The sequence below is a fragment of the Herpailurus yagouaroundi genome, unplaced genomic scaffold, assembly GCF_014898765.1.
Source record: "Herpailurus yagouaroundi ecotype Mexico unplaced genomic scaffold, PumYag 141, whole genome shotgun sequence".
In the NCBI taxonomy this organism is placed as follows: Eukaryota; Metazoa; Chordata; class Mammalia; order Carnivora; family Felidae; genus Herpailurus; species Herpailurus yagouaroundi.
The window spans coordinates 12,502,037-12,522,845 of NW_024412396.1; the positions used below are offsets into that span (position 1 = coordinate 12,502,037).

Sequence of the window (20,809 nt, forward strand, 5' to 3'; positions counted from 1 at the left end):
CCTTCTCTCTCTGCCTGTCCCCCAGCTCAAGCAGACTCATGTACCCCCTCTCTCTCTCAGAAATAAATAAACTTTAAAAAGAAAAGCAAAAATTAAAAAAAAAAGTCTTCAAACTGCTCTAGGTATACCATAAGGAAGGCTAGAGAGAAAAACTGGAAGAGGCATGATCTTTGCAAGTTTTGTTCCAAAAGAAAGAAAGAAAGAAGGAAATAAAGAAAAGCTAAGGATAAATTAAGCCAAAATGTCATTTTCCATTTGGCTCTGACAAGGACTAGAGGAGAGAACCACAAAAATCCTTTTCAAGGGCAAGTCACTTAAATCCGGAGGAGGAAAGCAAACTGGGATTATTGCTTTAGACTTTCTCAGTCTTCCTGGTTCAGGGGTAAGTAATCTTTAAGGGTACCTTGTAGGACCCACTCTCGTCACTTAATTTCCCACTGTGCACTAGTCATAAAACATCTTGACAAGATAAAGGCAACCGTGCAAAGCTTTCTCCAAGAGTTTCCAACAAATGACACTCTGCAAAGTTCACACTATTGGCCAGTCCCATCCTGTATCTGAAACTGAACAAAAGCTCTCCAGGTGATGATGAGTAGCTCATAAACATAAAAAGTGCTTTAGAATCTTTATACATTCATTCCAACTTCATCCAGATTGACCTAAAGAAATTAGTTGTAGATAATGGAGGTACTTTAGAGAAAAAAGTAGGAAACTCTGTGCAAACTGTCACTAGTTATCTCGGTATCTTGCCTGTTATCTATCTCATTGGTTAAGAGCAAACCTAGCTACCTCCTTCCTCCTAGTGCCTCTAGTTAAAGAGCGATGTAACAAAACGAGGGGAAAATAGGAAATATGTTTTTGGTGGGCAATAACGTGAGCTGTGGCCAAGCTACCATGTTCCCCTTCCCAAAGTTGTCCGAGCAGACAAATCAGAAGAAGCAAAACACCAGACAGTCCAGACAAATACATCTGTAAGGCAAGTAAACCTTTCAACAAACCTCAAGTTATTCATTAAAATGTTTTCCGTTATTCGACTTGTACACGGAGAACCACTTCTGCCTTCCTCATTTGTTCTAAACCCACACTAAAAATGCCTCTACCTGAACCTATGTACCCAGAACACTGCTCCACAAAACCTCCCCTTCAGTTTAGAGCAATAATCATCATGCCCCTCGTGCATTAATTTTTTTGAAATGTGACAGCTTCAGTAATTCTGAAAATGAAAAGTAAGAAGGTATAGCCAACTCTTGGTTGCTCTGGTGATGTGGATCTACCCAGCCCTTCAGGTCAGGTGAGAGCATCATGCCTGTAAAGGCTGAAATTTACCATCTTCACTTGAAAACCCAGGCAGACCTTTCCATCAGTGTCCTTGTTCTGCTGCTCTACGAGGAATTCGGTTCTAGTGTGGGGATCATTCAAACCATCAACAACTACCCAGACTTTAGAACCTTCGATTTAGTTCTCCTGGCTCAGCGATGACAGTTTTACCGGATGGCAAAATCCCTTGAGATTCTTACATTAAAGAGTTAGGCTCCCACCCCGACCCCAGAAATATGCACACGTATACACACACACAAGTCTATATAAAATCACAGGGGATTCACAGCCTTGTAAAGTCTAACTGCACTAGATCAAGATTCTATTACAGGGAATCCTGCATTTCGTGCATGAACTTGAGTGAATCATCTTCCCCAGAGAAGCTATTGAAACTCTGCAAGGCCAAGAATTTAAGAAACTATTGTCATTCCTTTCTGAATTGTGGTTAATTCCTCTCCTTGGAGAGGATTCAGCCAGAGCTCTGCAATTAAGCACAGTAAACAGGCCGGGGAACATCGACATATCAATACAGGCTGTTTGGGTTTGGAAAGGCGGCCCTTCCCCCGCCGGAGGCCTGGCTCTGGGCCAGCAGGGTGACGGCTGAGTGACAGGGCTACGTGCGCTGCGTGAGGGTGGCAGCCAGCCCACACCCGAGCACACCGCAGGGCAGACTGCGGAGGGAACCGGCGCAGGATAGCCCTCCCCCAGCACTACTCCAGTCACCAGAGAAATGTTTTGAATAAGGGCTTCCTTGCACTTATGAAATTGGCAAAAGTCAGCCAGACTCAGGGTGAAGGACATTAAGACGGGCGTTTAACCATATCCTTTCCTATACCTTTCCCCATATTGTAACAGCTGCCATTTCCCCGAGGACCTATGTTGCCAGGTGGCACTTTGGGGTGGTGCTTTACACATACCACCCCATTTAGTTTCCTGATTACGGGGAAGGTAAGCAGCAGCTGTCTGTCCTGAGTCACGCTGCTCACAAGTTCTCAGTAGAAGTCATTAACCCTGAAAGTTATCAGGTGAACCTACAAGTTATCTTTGTTGTCTAGAAAAACAAATTCATGAGTGATCCCTGAGGCGATCTGGGGGTAGGGGCTCACAATATTTAACTTCTTTTGATGTGAGAAACAGCCTTATCAGAAAAACAAAACTTTACCTGCAGCTCTCTGAAGTCTCTGAAAACATCGGTGGTTGCAGGATTGTCAGAAAATTAAATGCGGCTGTCCTTAAAGTCTTATCTGTAATGAATCCTAACATATTTCAGGGAATCTATGATAACTCAAATGTAACGGGTAAGACAAGATTTTATAAATGGGTAATATACAAAAAAAAAAAAAAAGTTACCAGTCAAAACACATCATGAAAAATGCCTTGGAACAATATTGTTAAGCCAAGAAAAACCGGGAAAACACTTCACCTGCAATTCCCACTGGATTTTCAGAGTATTGACTAGGAACACCGCAAATATGCTGGAAAAAATAAAGTCAAAGAACTTTCTATATTTGTGTGTGCAGATCTTATATTTGTGTGTGCATTTCAGCACCTAGGAAGATATATCTGCTCAACGAAAGAAATGACACATGGCAAATCAGTTAGAATTAGAACGCACGAAATTCAGTAGACACATCTGTTTACCGAACAAACATTTGGATGGTGCTTACAACGTGCCTGGCACTGTGGTATGAGCTCCACGAATAATCTCTCGTTCAATATTCATAATAACCCATAAGGCAGGAACCATCATTACCTCCGTTTTACAGATGAGGAAACTGAGGCACGAGGAGGTTAGGTAACTTTCCTTTTTGAACCCAGTTAGTCTGGCCGCAGAGCATGAGGCCATCATCACCAAGTCATGCTGTATCTGCACAGCTTACTTCATGTCCAACATTAACCAGTTCATCCATTTTTGAGGGAACAGAGATCTTCAGTTCTACCTGAGGCATTTGAAGGCCTTCTCACCCCTGCCTATAACTCTTTCCACAATCATAGAAAATTGTAAAATGCAAAAAAAGAAAAAAATCACCAACTATGAAAAAGCAGCATGCTTGGCACGGAGTCTGGGAACCAAGGCTCCAAGGTGGTGGAGGGTGGGCAGCGGTTAACAAAAAGCACAGAGCCGAGGAAACTGACTCTGAATCTTGCCTCAAAGTACCAGCGGTCTACATGGTCTCTGCTTCAGTTACTCCCACTGGAGGACAAATTCACTCCCATTCTAAACACTTAGCAGCCCTGGCAGGGCCCACATCTACTTAGGATGCAACTGCTCAACAACTAGCCCAAGTCATCCCAGGCTGCTCTTTCCAGGCCCAGGTTCTACGGGAGGAAATGAGCCTCTCAGGACCTTTCCTTGTTAGCTCAGGTCAGCACCAGTCAAGGTTTTCAGACTTGTTCCAAAGTCAGAAGATAAATGACCAATTAAGCAAAAATTTTAGGGGGAGCCTGGGTGGTGGCTCAGTCAGTTAAACGTCCAACTTGGGCTCAAGTCATGATCTCATGGTTCGTGAGTTCAAGCCCCGTCTCAGGCTCTGTGCTGACAGCTCAGACCCCGGAGCCTGCTTCAGATTCTGTGTCTCCCTCTCACTCTGTGCCCCCTTCCCCCACGCTCACGCTCTCTCTCAAAAATAAGTAAACATTAAAAAAAAAAATTTGTTTTTTTTTAAGAAAAAAATGTTAGGCGTTCCTGGGTGGCTCAGTTGGTTGAACATCAACTCGATTTTAGCTCAGGTCATGATCCCAGGGCCGTGACAGACAGGCTGTGTGCTGAGCCCCACATCAGGCTCTGGGCTAAGCATGGAGCCTACTTAAGAGACTCTCTCTCTCTCCCTTTCTCTCTCTCTCTCTCTCCCTCTCTCTCTCTCTCCACCCTCACTTGCACGAGCTCTCTTTCTCAAAAATGCAAATAAAAAAATTAAAAATATCTTTATAAAAATTTAACATAAATACAAAAATGTATTTGCAAAAGGAGCAGCACCTGGTAAACTCAGAGGAATCCCAGGGATGAGATGAATTTTCCTTCCTCATGGCCAAAGCCTGTTTAGGAGACAAATCCACTGCTTCCATGTGAACTGGAACTCACTGAATACAGAACTTCTTAAAATCACGTTAATTAGAATACACTGGACACAGACCTGAGGCTTAGAGGAGGGGTAAGATCTAGAAGGAGGAACTTAGAGGAGTAGAAAGTAAAAGGCTCCTCTGAGAATAAAGTATAAACTATTTCAGGAGCGGCAAGGGGACTAGAAATAAAGGAGTGCCTGGCTCTGAATTTGGGGGACAGGGGTCATTAATTTAATTCTCCCCATGTTCTCCTTATATACAAGCCCTATTTTACAAACATAGGAACCGAATCAGGAACCAAAAGTAACTCATGGAACATTATAGAACTAAGCGTGACCTTTCCACCACTAAACACTGCTTCTAAAATATCAGGAAACATTTGTTAACTGAAAACAGGTGCTCTTATTTCCAGAGCGCCTGCTTCCACTCCACGATAAAGCAGCAAGGGTGAGCCTCGGATGACTCCCGTGACTTACCAAACGCAGGCTCGAACTTTGAACGGGGAAATCGAAGGCCTCCAAGGCAAGCAATCAGAAGAGGCAAAGAGCTGCTAGTCCCCAGCCTCCTCCCGGTGGCACCTTTGATTCCCATCAAGCTGGATTCAGTTGTCCGTGTTCCCCTCCCCCGCCCCCTGCCCCACCCCCAAAGGGCTCCTCACTGCAGCCTTCCACGGGACAAGGGCCTTCCACGGGACAAGGGCCAGGGACCACCTCAGACTTCTGTGTGGTGTCCACGGGGAGCACAGAAGAGTGAGCACGAAATCAAGGCAATCTGTGCTTCCAGTCTGTGCTCATCCCAGATCACTAGTATTCTTCCCCCTTCCTCCTGGTGCCTTCAGCTCCCACTTCTCGCAAGACTGTTAGACACAGGAGGGAAAGCAACACGCTGCAGTTCATTCCCAAAGACTCTTCCTTCCGCCTCTGTTCACCGTGAACAGGAGGGAATCGGTTCCCAATTTCGCTCCAATTCTGGCTCTAGAAAATTTAAGGTTAACTGTTACAAATAACACAAAAACAATGTGTGAACATGTTAATAACATGTGGTGGCTTTTTCTCAAAAATTTCCCGAATAAACTACACATGCTTGTATGTTTCAGTTCTAGCAATGAATTAGCTCACATCTGATCAAATGACTGAACTTTGATTTTCTGACTAAGAAAGTATAAGAAGATATAGCACCACCCCTATTTGGCCTCCTCTTACTTTACTCCGCGCTTCTCAAACTTTAGCACGTGTGAGAAACACCTGGAAGACTCGTGAGTTTCTGACTCACTAGGTTCGGGGCGAAGGCCCCAAAACTCATATTTATGTAGCAGATTTCCAGGTAATCCTGATGCGGCCGGTCCAACAAGCACACTTCGAGAACCATGGCTGTTCTGTGGCAAAACCAACAGATTTTGTGCAACACCTCGCCCTGGATGATAAAAGGTAAAGCGTTAAGGAGGCGACTGTCACTAGTGAATCTGGGGAGGGTGGTCGTTGGTGGAGGGGGCGGTGCATAGAGCAGGAAGTGAGAGAATTCCTCAGGCAGTTTCTGGCACAGGCTTTGCAGTGTGATTCCTAAAGCTGGCAGGAAACATTCCAATTGTAACTCTGTAGCATTGTTGAGGATTACTGTCATGTCAGCGCTGGAGTGTGACTGCTGGTAGGAGTCTCTTCGGGAATCAAATAAGAGGCACTGGGAGCACCTATTTGCCCTCTCAGATGGAAATTTAGTCTCAATTTTCATTTAACTCCCTATCATCTTGGAGGTAGTTAAATATCGTATCCATGTTCTAGAGGAGGAACGTAAGGTTCGGAAAACTGACTGGCCCAAGATCACAAAACCAGCCAAGGTTTTCAGACTTGTTTCAAAGTCAGAAGATAAATGACCAATTAAGAAAAAAAATTAGGGGCGCCTGGGTGGCTCAGGCAGTTGAGCGTCTGACTCTTGATTTCGGCTCAGGTCACTGAACTAAAATGTAAAGTACCCATCCTAGGGTCTAGTGGTAGCTCCCAATTAAATTAAATTAAAATATAAAAATAAAAAATCCATCTCGTTCATGAAGAAGTGGAAACTGAGGTCCCGAGACACCACTTGCCAGAGCCAGGATCAGAAGCCAGGGCTTGAACCTCACGGTCCTGGGTGTTCTTGCTTCTCTGAGCCAGACCCCTCCGGTAGGAGCTGCCAGGATCTGGGTATGACCTGGAGACCTTACCCCCTGGGGCCAAGAAAAAAATTTCAGAACTGAGAAGAAAAAAAAAAAAAAAAAAAAAAACAACCTTATAAAGCCAAAGTCCTCTCTTTGAGATGCTCCTTCGGAGCACATTAACGTAATAAAATATTTAAACACTTTGACATGAAATTAGGGGCCACAGTGCAAAATCTTTTGTTTTTTTCACCTAACAAAATATTCATAGCTTTTTTGACACCCTGACAGCCTTTGAAATCAAAGTTCCTTTTGAAGATGAAATTAAGTCAAACACCTATGAACTGTAAGAGACTATATATATCTATATAAATATCAAGTTTACCAGTGTCTGCCGTTGAGGAATTTATAAGTAAGTGGACGGCAGGGTAAGCAAGTAAGTAGGTAAATAAATACATTCATGTATGCGTGCATGTAGTGGGGAGGCTTGGCCTGAGCTACCCACAGAGTTCTAGGCTGCCGAAGGGAAAACTTCATGGAAAAGGCACCTAAGATGCATTCTGAAGAGCGCAAGACAATAGGGAGGCTCAGTGGGCCTGGCAAATCAGCTTCTAGTATTTCAGGGACTGGGACGGAAGGTAGTGGGTCAGCAGGAGATTAAGCAGATGGGGTCAGATGAGGTCACATGGAGGGCCTTAAATGACAGGGTAAGAAGTTCACAGCACGTACAGTGGACAATGGGGTGAGAGCATGGTTGTTGTTTTTTTTTAGTGCATGGAGACTACATGATTAGTGTTGAGTTTTACACTACTTACATTCTGGCAAAATCACATTAAAACGGATCACACGGAGAATGAGAAACAAAGGCAGGTGATCTATGGTTAAAATCAGTCGCTTGAAAATAATTCCCTCCTCAGGGATTTCTACTATGAAGGCAAAAAAAAATTTTGTTAAGAGAAAAAAAAAAAAGACAAACCTTGAGGTTCCACAGCAAACCTAAAACAAAACAAAGGCAAAAAGCCAAAACAGTACAAAATAGGCCAAATTTTGACCAATAATACTTACTGCATGTTCCTGCCTGTGTTGAATATTTTGTTTTAAAATTAAAAAAAAAATTTTTTTTAATGTTTATTTATTTTTGAGACACACACACACACACACACACACACACACGCAAGTGTGAGCAGGGGCAGGGGAGGGGCATAGAGAGAGGGAGACACAGAATCCGAAGCAGGCTCCAGGCTCTGAGCTGTCAGCACAGAGCCCGATGCGGGGCTCGAACTCACGGACTGTGAGATCATGACCTGAGTCGAAGTCGGATGCTTAACCGACTGCGCCACAGAGGCAGCACCGCCAATGTTTTGTGTTTTAAAAAGATTCTATTTCGGGGTGCCTGGCTGGCTGGCTCCGTCCACAGAGCATGTGACTCTTGGTCTCGGGGTTGAGTGTGAGCCCCCAAAATAGGTGTAAAGATGTAAAAACAAAATCTTAGAAAAAAAATAAATAAATAAAATAAAAGGTTTTGTTTATCCACTCCCATCATTCAAATTAACCTGCAAAACAGTATGAGGCGGAACGAAGCCATCCCAAACACACACAGACACACAAAAGACTCACTGTCAATTCTGTGTGGGGCATGAAACTCTGAGTAATAGTCCCTCAGGTTTAACTAGAACGATGAGGTAGAAATAGGAGGGAACGTCGAGGGAGGGGCCCAGGCAGAATCTATGTTCGATGTGTTGCGTCCCGAGAACACAGAGCACACTCCAAGAGATGCTCAGTCTGTTTCAAACAGCCATGTCCTTACTACTCCCAAACAATGCTCAGAAGAGTAGTACCCTGAATACTTCAAAACAACTTCACGTCCCCCCTCGTAGAACCAAAAAGAGATGTCATTGACAGCTGGAATTGAGTTTTTCATTTTGTTTTCTTCCCAGTGAAGAACTAATCGGGACGACTATCCTATTCTTTGAGTCTTTGTATCTTGGAACTGTTTTTACATGGGAATAGTATTTTGGTCCCATTTTGGAAGGAAAAATAATATCTACTAGGAAACAGCCACTTTTATTCCAGAACTTGAGAAACAGTGATCACTATTATCTCCCCTACAGAATAAAAAGCTGGCTTGGCCTAATAAGGAGGTATATACAATCACATGACACTGATCATGAGGGATGCTCAGTAAGTAGGTACCGAATGAGGGAATCCAGTACAAGATCTGAAAGCCTGCATTATACGACTATAAACCCACATGTCTGGAAGGCTGGGATTGAGTTGGGGGAGGGAGTGAAAAATATAACCCTCAATCACTACCAGCACACCAAAACCAAGAATAGGAATGTAACGCACAAATCATTATCAAAAGAAGACACAAAATTAAGGCAAGTCCCATGTTGGTTTAAGATTGAAATAATCGCTGGAAACGGGGTATAAATTGTACGTATAATGAACCAAGCTAACTAATCTTGCTTGGTAAACAGACACATGGCTCTGAATCAGAGCCAAATCAACGGCTCCTGGCAATCTGCCAAAACCGAATTCCTTAGTCTGGCAACATAAAATGATCTGTCTGTCGCATTTACAATTCCAGTGCCTCTGGATTCCACTACCCGCTGGGCACCCCTGGCAGTTGCCCAGCAGAAGACATCTGAGCTATCATTACAGTCAGAACGGCAGCATTTGACAAACACTAGAGAAAAATGACACCCATTTCTTAGAGCAATATTAGTTAACAACTACAAAGTGATACTACAAAGGAATTAGCAAATCTGTTGCTGTAATAATTAACAAAGAATTAATAACCTCCTCTATAGTGCTAACCTGTAAGCTGCTCCTTGGTGCTCAGTAGACTTGGGTCAATATGTCACTTACTGTACCCAAGACCACAAAGGTGATTCAGAAGCAGAAGTCTTGCCAAACTGAGCAAACGTGGCCCACAGGCAAGGTTCACCAAGTTTTATCCTGGAGTGCATGATGCTGGAAGTGCACGATGCTTCTCAGATGTGCTCTGCTCATTATGGGTTAACTCCACCCCACTTTGAAGCTTCAGCGGAGAAATCTTCCATACATGGTGTGTTTTCAGAATGCAGTTGTAATATGCAAGACTGCGTGCTATTTACAAATTTGAAATATTTCTAGCCAGAGTCAGGATACAGGGAGGAATTTACAAATTTGGCTTGAGCGGAGCAAGGTCAGAAAGGGAAATCATTCATGACACCCAAAAGTCAAATGCACATAATTCCACCTAAGGGTGGATGCACATAATTCCACTTAAGGATGTTTATTAACTTAAAGTCATAATTATATTTAAAATCCCCAAATCATGTGCTGGTGCAGGTGAATTAACCTAACGACCCTGTCTCTTGGTCTACCTGACTCATGGAGCAAGCCTAACCAGGAGAGCCCCTCTCTAAGGCACCTTTGCTCAGGCCCAAGACACGCCCCAATCCCTCCTTCCAGGGCTTGTATAAGGCTTCATCTTTCCAAATATAAAAACACCTTACCTGCGGAACGACTGACAGACAACACAGGTGTGATTTCTCATACCTCGTTAGCTCAAAAACCTGTATTATTAAAGTTCTGAGTATTTGGGGCCACTTACTTTAAGTGTATTTTGGTCACTTCTCATTTTAAGTAAATAGAGAAGTTGCTGAAAGCCCAAAGAAGAGAAACAAAAATGACAAATCACTGGATAAGTGGACTATATAACCAGAAAAAGGCAAAGCAAAGTTAGTGACAACTATCTCGCCCCACTCTCAGGGCACCTGGGTGGCTCAGTCGGTTGAGCATCCGGCTTCGGCTCAGGTCACGATCTCATGGTTTGTGGGTTCGAGCCCCACGTCGGGCTCTGCGCTGACAGCTCAGAGCCTGGAGCCTGCTTCGGATTCTGTGTCTCCCTCTCTCTCTGCCCCTCCCCAACTAGCGCTCTGTCTGTCTCTGTCCCTCAAAAAATAAAAACATTAAAAAAAAACCCACAAAACTATCTCACCTCACTTTCTATTTTCAGCATACTTCTTCAGGTAGTTCTGTAATCACCTTCTACCTCCCTGTGTCAATCCATGCACAGGTCTACCTCAGCACAAGGCATTTAATGATTTGTGAATAAATAAACTGACACCCGCTGATTTGCCACCTCACCGCAAAGCAGGTAAGGTTGCGGTGGAGGGGCCAGTGGCCCAAAATTGAGCAAAAGACATTATAAGGTAAACACACACACACGTGTGCCCCTATTGTCTTTTCTTTGCTCCTAAGTGTCATTCAACAAAATGGACCAGGAACACGATAAGAATTCACCCAATGGGGAAACCTGCTTCACTGTCAACTGAGGCTGTATTTTATAAATTATTTCCTTGAATGAATACCCTGCCTCCAGGAGCTAAGCTATTTTTAAATACAAAACCTTTTATAGACATTCCTCACATCCTTACAAGAAGATATTCCAGTGCTTCAAACTCCATGCCTCCTCCCCCCTAAAGCACCTTATTCACAGGCAGACTTTTAAGATCTTACTTACAGAGACACCACGCATCGTGTCTGGTCCTCAAACACCATATTCTGAGAACGGGACCTTTCATGGGCCCTGATAACCACTGTTTCACATGATACTACATGCCCCACTACCACCCTCAAGCCAGGCTGTTAGGTCCCCAGGGCCAAGGTGAAACCATCAAACTTTACTCCAGAGAATGAAAACAGGGATTCCAGAATGTTAGTCAAGCCTCTGTTGATCTCAGACTTAGGCTGAGGTGGCCTCCAAGATGGCTGTGGGGCCGCCATCTTGAGCCATATGCATAGAGAAGCAGCCAAAGCAAGATGGTAAGAAGATTGAGGAAGAAATCCAGAGCGGAGCAAAGACAAAGGCCATAAAGCTCCAGAGAAAAAAACTAATACACCAGCTGGCCTTAGGACTTTCTGGTTCCAAGTTCGTGATTCTGGTCTTCTGTGAACCCTGATGGTGTTTCCTACGCTAGGGTCCTGAGACATATCCTGATTTGTGAAGTATTTTATCCCCTTTTTATTTAAAGCAGCTTTCAACCATGATAATAAGCCCCCTTGAGGAAAAGACATTCCTGATATCACGAGAAGGGTGGGCCACAACTGCTACTGCTCAGCAGCAGACGAACAAACCGCAGCAGACGAACAAACCCACCACCTTGCAACATGTTTTCTTTTATTCGTAACTTATTGCTGAATTATCATTTGTCTGGACCGGCTCGGGACTGATCTATCTGTTCACAGTACAACTTCCTCCCATGACCCCATCGTCCAGAACTACTCCAGTCAGGGATCCTAATAACCAACCTTGTTAACAAATACATGAGCACAGCACTCCACGCTTTCTTCTTCAGTCTTTGGGTTTTGTCTTTTTTGCTGTTTTCAGCTTGCAAATTAATCAGGTGTGAACTAGAGAATCCTACCGTTCACAAGCACATGGGCATAGAAGCTCCATGAGGCAGCGTCTATGCCTGTTTACCTCTGTATCCCCGCCCCCTGCAAAGTACCCCACACAGAGTGTACGCGGGCCAGATAAATGAAAGGACAAAAAGCAGAAGCATTATAGTCAAGAACACAAACTCTGTAAGATCCACGTAAGAATTCTCAATCTTAAAAAAAAAAAAGAAAGAAAGAAAAGGAAAGAATTCTAAATCTTCAGGTTACAGCTTCGTAACATTTATGGGGGCACGGAATTCTAAGAATTTTATGTACATTATCTTGTTTAATGCTCCTTCCCCCCCGAAAAGCTTTAAGGTATTATTATCCCCCATTTCACACTTGGCGAAAACTAAGCAACTTACCTAAGGCCACAAAGTTACTGAGCTCAAGCCTAAACCCCTAACACCTATAATAAATGGTTTCTTCTGGCTCCCTTTGCGACCTTGGGGAAATGATTTAATCACTCAGCGTGCTGAAGATTGTGGTTCCGAAGACTAAGTCAGATAGACAGTGTTTATAAAGTGCTGAGCACAGTGCCAGACAGGGCAAACTGCTCAATAAAAAGTAGTTCCTATTCTTAAAGTTACTAACTAGTGAGTCTGCAGTGAGATGCTTCAAGCAGGAGAACATTTGGTTCCATGAATTTCACGTTCTCTGGAAAACAGCCATTTTCAAGATCTAGGCAGCCAAAGCAAAAGGAGCAAATTATGACCAATATTTATCTTGGATATGGTCTAAATTCTCCAAAAGGGAGTAAGTAATAGATAAGAAATCTCGATAGCCTGAAAGCAATGACCATGCTTGAAGTTAGGGGGCGCCATGCTGCTGCACATTTTAGGAAACCCGCTTCCCCAGAGGGTCTCCAGCACCCTTGGATTTTTCTCCAACAAACTGGAGGGAGATAAACTCTGACTGGTGACAACTTTTTTGGCAGGGAGGGGGAACCTTTTAGTATTTCTTTCCATACTCTTCCACAATTCCAATTTTTAGGTCCAATATATATACCTCTATTTTACTCCCAATGCCTTTGCTTTTGCTTCATTGAGATAAAGGGCATTCTTGCATTATTCAATGACCTTTAAAAGTCCAGGGGAAAAAAAGTATTTAACTAGGATGAATGGGTTAACAGACAAGCCCCAAGAAATATCTAAAAGAAATTGGTGTAAAATAAATGTATAAATTGGCAATTGTTGAAAATGGGTCCTAGGAGCATAATTCATTATACTAACCTCTCCACATTATACACCTGTTTGAAATTTTCCTTAATAAAAAGTTACAAATAAATGTTGAAAATAACTGTATAAACTGTGCCTTTTAAAAATTTAGTTTCTACTAAAACCTGCTTGGAGGATGCAGCAGGAAACTGGGTCTGTATCGCTAATCTGGGAAATGGCACAGAGTAAGGCACTCGGTTGAGGGAAGAGAAGAAAGTTAAACTAACTTGAAACTAATATAAATCATGTATTAATGGACTGTTTTTCTACCATGCCTTAATAATGGACATCAAACAAGAGACCCAAGGCCACAAAGCTAAGGAGAATTCCTTATACAGGCAAATCAAACTTTTTTATTTTTTGACTCTTAATAAAATTTGCTCAAGCCTGGTTTACATTGGGCTCCAGTTGACCAGGGAGTATCCCAGTCTAGAGGTGATTTTTCTAAAGGACAGGAATGAAGAGTTCTGTGCCACGACAACCAAAGAAAAGCTGGAAATCCAGGTATGGACAAAAGATGAATTTCTCCTTTCAATTCACAGTCACCTTCTGAAAGGGTTAACTGAGGAGTTACTTGTTCTACCCAGAAGATAATCTATAACTAAAGAATCTTATCTAGAGATCTTTCTTTTTCCTTATCCAGACGTACACAGTGTTTTTCATTCAGTTTGCCTGAAATCTAGCCTAAAACCCAACCACTGTCCTTCAAATCAAAGCCAAATACAAATACTTAACTCTGAAATATGTTAGTGATGTCTTTCTACCAATTAATTCTGACCTCCCTCAGAACACAGTATGTTCCTAGAATGCTGGAGGTAAAACTCTTAGCACCTGAGTTTAAATGAAACTTTAAAACTGATAAGAAGCCATCTGCTCTTCCAGATTAAAGCAACAAGCACTTCTGTGACACTGAGGCTAGCCCTTCCCCCCTCCCCATTCCCAGCCCGGTAAGCAAGGTCAGTCACTGCAAAAACAAAGCTAACCAAGACAAACAGCTTTCTAACACACACCCAAACGACAGACGAAGGGTAAAGACACACTTGAACGTCAATCTTCTTTACAGTCCAGGTAACTCTGGATTTTCCCCAAATCAAAATAAAATTTAGAGAGCAGCATTTTCGCCTAACATTTACTTTATTTGCGTCCGATTAACAACTGTGGGTTCACACATTCTATTCATGTCCTCCTGGCTTGACAGGCATACAGCAATCTGCTTCTCCCCTACTCTGTTTCCCCCACTCCAACCCCTTCGTTTCTACACATTTCCAGTCTTCACCACTTGCCCTATATTAGCAGTGTCCCCGACACCTAAGAGACAAATGTGACAATAAGGGTATGTTTCATCAAAAGGTTAACCTTAAACTGAGATTATACTGCATATATTGTTAAAGAATGGTGCACCTTCCTTCCCGTGCTAGCATGCTTTGCCTCTCTGTGTTATAGTGAAGTTTTCCACAGTTCTGAGTGCCCCTTGACCAGTCCGCAAATTCAAGTGCAAGTCACTCAGAACTGCCACCGGAAAATGGCCGCATTATCATTTGTAGAAAAGACTGAGTAGATGGGACTACCCCAAAGTTATGTACATGGACCAATATCATGGTGCTACACGTTCCCTATTTCTGCCAATCTACCTGCAAATGTTTCCAAGATAAATTACCACCCAGGGAGTCACTTTGGGTGGTGTGAACAAAAACATGGTTTCTTTCCAGAGGTACTTCACTACCTCTCCCCATCTCTTAATTAGTTCTGAGTGGATTTCTCCATCGATTGATAGTTGGGAAAGGGAAGGTGGTGGTGTAGGGCTCAGGACCAAGAGACTTTTCCCAGCCAAGGAGATGATCCAATAGTGTCCTGGGTGCAATTAGCCAAGGGCAGCACTCAAAAGTCAAGAGGAGCTTTCCTCTTTCTCAGGTCAGACTTCTATCACACCTGCCAAACTCCACAAACGAAAGGCTACATTGCAAAATCACAACCGGCTCCAGAATTCTTTTAAGAGAGCTTTGGCAGGAATACCCTCTGAACGGGGTGAAGTACAGTATTAGGTGACTTTAGAGTGGACATACAATATCAATAACTCACACCTGTCTCAGCTCATACACAATGCTCCTAATATCCTGACCCCCATCTGGACCTTTGAGAACCCCCACGTATTAAAATCAGACCAAAATCCCACAGCTTATCCGGTTTGTACGAGCCACCAGACCCATTATATTTCAGTGAACATCAGGTCGTCGGAATTATACACCTGAGTCCTCCGCATAGATTTTTCGCTCCGAGGAGGTGTGGGGGAGGGGGAACCAGACCGACTTCTCGCTTCTTGGTTAAAAACTAAAGTTCACTTGCAGCCTCGCGAAGGCAACAGACAACGGGCTCCTAATGTCCCGGGTCCCCGCGGGCTACAGCGGTGGCGGGGAGCCCGCGCGCGCGTCCTACCTTGGACCTTTCCTTGACGTAGTATTTGCCCAGCCGGCTCCCGCAGTACAGGACAAGCCTGTCAATGAGGGACAGGAGGAAGCTGATGGCCTCGCAGCCCTCCTCATTGCCCCCGATCCACGTGATTTGGTCTCCCCGCAGGTGCCGCTTGGAGACACCGGCGCGGGGCCCCGCCAACTGGCCGTCCCGCAGGGCCCCGTTGCAGTGCAGCTGCTTGACGCGCTCCAGGACGCAGTCGCCCACCACTTCGCCCAGGAAGTTGTCCAGGTAACAGAAGCCGACCTCGTGCAGACAGGGCACGATGTACTCCAGGGCGATCTTCTCCAGATCCAGCCTCATGATGTGTCCCAGGGGCATCTCGCCCGCAGAACCGAGCTCGGGGATCCCCAGCGTGCACTGAGACCCGGAGCGACCTACGCGCGCGCGCGCAGCCGAGGCTCGGGGAGCGTGGCTCGGGGTTCAGCTACCTGCGGCGGCCACGGTCCCCGAGCCACCGCCGCGCCAGGCAGAGGGGAAAGTTGCTCGAAACTCTGGAGGAGAGATCCCTTCAGAAACCAGCGGGAGTTGCGCGGGGTTCCACGACCCAGCGCCGGACTGGCCCAGCGAAGAGTCGGAGGGCCCCTTTTGGAGATGCGGAGCCACCCCCGGTGCGGCCGCGGCCCCAGGCGGGGAGAGGCTAAGGTCCAGCCCCCAAGCCGGCCGACTAGGCGCGTCACCGGCCCCGCCCAGGCCCCGCCCCGGGACCGCCTCTGGGACAGCCCTTCCCCGGGCCAGTCACCCACTCCCCGTCTACCACTGCCCGGCGCCAGCCTCACTTGTTTGTGTCTCAGGGAGAGGCTGGAGAACACAGGGAATTTTTAGAATGCTATCGATTTGCATATGTTTTGCATAAAATCCCATAACAAACTTAGATCCCAACTCTTAAAATGTAAATGAAATTAGCACAGTTTACTGCCACGTTCTGGGCTAGTCACCCCTTGAACAGAACAACAAACCCACGAACAAATATGTATATTAAACAGTGACCTCCTTACAGCTTTACTGGTGCCTTTCCTTATTCCCCTTTCCTCTGCTGTTTGACCGACGTCAGGAGGCTCCAGCCACTGAGAGACTGGGAGAAATCCAGTTTTAACTAAAATTAACAAACATTTCCCTAACCCCTACTATGTGCAAAGCCCTGTGCTCTCTCAATGGGGAGGGGGGCGGGGAGGAGTGGATGTGCACAATGAAAAAATGCTGGGTACTATCTGATTGAACCCTGAAAATGCTGTGTTTTGCTTTGCTGGATGTTTCCATCAACTTCTCTTTAAAGCTTCTTACTGAAATAGGATGCTCTGAAAGCCTGCCTTCAGAATCAATCACATGCTCATGTAACAGCCCTATAGGTAAATCCCCTCAAAAATAGACTAAATTTTAGGTTTCCAATCTCACTTTTTCTAAAGAATCTACACCTACACAGGAGGGACGGACACCACCTGGAAGACTTTTTAGTTACCCAAAGGTAAGCTGACTGCTTTATGGATTTTTCATTCTGTTTCCTGCCAAACACCAGAGATCAGAATCAGGGGAAAGAGATCCATAAATTGCATGCAAAGTCATTTCCATATTTTAAATTTTACATTGGATTGCATTCAGGTTCTTCATTTAAGTTGAACAAAAGAATGTACAGGCTTTACAGGTATTGTGTACTTTGTACACAATCCTCTGCATCTTTTTTGTACACCCCTCTCCTCTCTGCATGCTAGAGGTAAGATATGCAAGGGAGCAATAGAGGGAAATCCAGGCCAAGAACAAAGAGTAGGATAGGAAAAGACACCGCTGCTACATGGTGAAAAGAAGCAGACAGAGCGCCTAGTGGCCTAAGAACCTGAGGAATGTTCAGGAGGAGCGGTCCATAAGAAACCTTGGTAAAACTTCTGTTTTACTGAGAGGAGGTTCCCTGCCAGGATAGTGACTGTTGGCACTGTCAGCATGACCTTTCAACAGGAGCTGCACCAACTGGGGTAAAGGCTTGACTTGGCCAGCCTCAAGGAGCTGTTGTGCAAATTTCCACAGCAGCTCCATAATGACAGGAGTCCATCATCCTGGGACCCCCCCACCCCTAATAAAAGTGACTGGGAATCTGGTGTGCAACCCTTAGCCATGGCAACCTCCACGAGGGTCCAGGGCACGTCTGGACTTGTCTGAAAGGCTGCAGGAGGGGTCTATTGGCTTGAGGACCTGGGGGAACCTGCCTAAAGAAAAGTCACTGTAATGGGAATGCAAGCTGGTGCAGGCACTCTGGAAAACAGTATGGAGGTTCCTCAAAAAACTAAAAATAGAACTACCCTACAACCCAGCAATTGCACTACTAGGCATTTATCCAAGGGATACAGGCGTGCTGTTTCGAAGGGACACATGCACCCCCATGTTTATAGCAGCACTATCCACAATAGCCAAAGTATGGAAAGAGCCCAAGTGTCCATCGATGGATGAATGGATAAAGAAGATGTGGTATATATATATATATATATACACAATGGAGTATTACTTGGCAATCAAAAAAATGAAATCTTGACATTTCCAACTACGTGGATGGAACTGGAGGGTATTATGCTAAATGAAATTAGTCAGCATAAGACAAATTTCATATGACTTCACTCATATGAGGACTTTAAGAGACAAAACAGATAAACATAAGGGAACGGAAACAAAAATAATATAAAAACAGGGAGGGGGACAAGACAGAAGAGACTCATAAATATGGAGAACAGAAGGTTACTGGAGGGGTTGTGGGTGGGGATGGGATAAACGGGTCAGGGGCACTAAGGAATCTACTCCTGAAATCATTGTTGTACTATATGCTAACTAATTTGGGTGTAAATTTTAAAAAATAAAAAATAAAATAAAATAAAGTCACTGTAAGAGTGTCAGGCAGATCTGCTGGGTCCAGAACAAAAACCTCTGAGGCCAGTGAAGGAGACGGGCATTCTGCAGGGTATCTGTCTCTTGGCTTTGTCTCCCCATCCAGCCATCGTAAATGTTCAAATCCTGGGAGCAGGAAACCTAAAGTCAAAGCTGAAGGACTGTTCATTTGTGGCAAGGAGTGAAATGGAGATGCGATACCAAAAGGGAGGAAAGCCCTTCTCCCACTTCTGCTTAAACCCCCACTTAGCCAGGAACTGCTTTGGCCCATTCAGTGATCTCCTCCGGGGGCGTTACAGATAATGGGGAAACCAGGAGAAGTGTGGCCAGAGATGAGTTGAATATGGGCCCTATTAGGCAGTGGCTTGTAGTGTTTGCAGGTTTGGTGTGTTGTTGACCTTAGGAGTAGATATCCCTGAACAAAAAAAAGGAAGAAAGAAAAAGGAAAAATGACAGATAATCCTTGGTAGTTGGCTGAAATTTTTCTAGCTAAGGGTTCTTTGACGTTTATTTATTTTTGAGACAGGGAGAGACAGAGCATGAACAGGGGAGGGTCAGAGAGAGAGGGAGACACAGAATCTGAAACAGGCTCCAGGCGGTCAGCACAGAGCCCAACGCGGGGCTCGAACTCACAGACCGCGAGATCATGACCTGAGCCAAAGTCGGACGCTTAACCGACTGAGCCACCCAGGAGCCCCTAGCTAAGGGTTCGTTGTAGATACACCTGACGCTCATAGGAATAATTAGGAGGGAATTTATAGAGGACTAGAAATCTGTAGTAGCAGATGGAGGAAGCGGCAGTCAGCAAAATACCGAAAATCGCATGCCCATCTCCCGGAATGAACATGTTGACTCAGGACTTGAAATCGCAGGCCTGGGTAAATTTGGCTTGCCAGTCAAATAATGTTTCAATAATTTTAGAGTCTAGTTGTAACTAGAGCAATCGTCTATGAACAGGTTATAGTGACTGATAGTCTTAAACTGTTCCAGATGATTCGGTTGCAAAATGTGGGCAGTCTAAAAGGATATTATCCCTTGCCACCCTCCCTGCTCGGTAAGGGAGGCTTAATCAATCAAGCGCCTCCTGATCAACTTGGGGCTGCCAGCACTGCGCTTGGCAAAAGAACCCGAGATACTGTGACTGGCAAAAAGCACAGTGTGTGATTACACAGAGGGGCGCAGACAGGCTGGAGCCGCGTGCGGGCTCAGAGTCCGAGCGTCAGCGTGGCAAACTCCAAACCAATTGTTAAAGCATATTTGTTTTAGTTATTTATCCATTAATTTGTGGCATTATAATAATATTAAAATATTTTCATATTACTAACCAAAACAAATGAATTTCCCTGTCATTTAACTACAATCCTATCGTCTTCCGGGGCACATCCGCAGTACAGATGCATCCATTTTCAAGCAAGTGACAGAGTCAGGGAGAAAGGAGGATGTTGGATTTCTTTGCCTTAGAATTTGAACTCAAAGCGATCCCAGATGAGAGAAGCAAGGCCCGAAGGGGCTGGACATCAATCAGCCCCGAAGGAGTCTCTAGTGGGTGGCAGGGGAAGCCTGGAGCACCTCTGTCTTCTCTAGAATAAAGAGAGCACTCACTCTCATCCTGGGCTGTATTTGGGGGCTTTTTTCTAATGAGGTAAAATTGACCAAACATATTACTCTTTTAAAGTGAACAATGCAGTGGCATTTAGTACAGTCATATGTTGTGCAAACCACCACCTCTCTCTAGCGCCAAAACATTTTCACCACTCCAAATGAAAACCCTGTACTCGCTAAGCAGTTACTCCCCAGTTCCCACCCACCCCCAGCCCCTGATGACCACCAATCTGTTTTCAATCTGGATATTCCCCATAAGTGGAATCATAGAAGATGTGATCTTTTGTGACTGACTTCTTTCCCTTGGCATGTTTTCCAGGTCCATCCGTGTTATGCTGTGTTATTAGTACTTTATGCCTTTCTATGACTGAATAATATTCCAACGTATGGATATACCCCATGTGTTTACCCGTTCATGAGTTCATGGACATTTGGGTTGTCTCCACTGTGGGGTTATTTTGAGTAATGCTGTTAGAAGCATATATATATGTAAGTATTTGGGTGCCTGCTTTCAATTCTTTTGGGTATATACACGTAGGACTGGAATTGCTGGGTCATGTGGCAATCCTACGACTTTTTGAGGAACCACCAAACTGGTTTCTACAGCAGGGGCACCATTTTACATTCCCACCAATAATACGGGAGAGTCCCATCACATCCTTTTTTAATTTCTGACAGAGACTGGCAACATTTCTCTTGCCCCTTCAGCGTCCCG

At 44.6% G+C, this 20,809-nt stretch overlaps 1 protein-coding gene across 1 annotated transcript in view; it reads right to left on the minus strand.

Annotated features, from left to right (window-relative positions):
* Nucleotides 1-16,267, minus strand: part of EGLN3 (egl-9 family hypoxia inducible factor 3) — a 30,227-nt gene extending 13,960 nt beyond the window's left edge. The window contains exon 1 of the mRNA XM_040476906.1: nt 15,589-16,267. Coding sequence (XP_040332840.1) covers nt 15,589-15,945 — 357 coding nt within the window. The 5' untranslated portion in view covers nt 15,946-16,267. The remainder of the gene's footprint in view (nt 1-15,588) is intronic.
* Between the last annotated feature and the right edge of the window lie 4,542 nt (nt 16,268-20,809).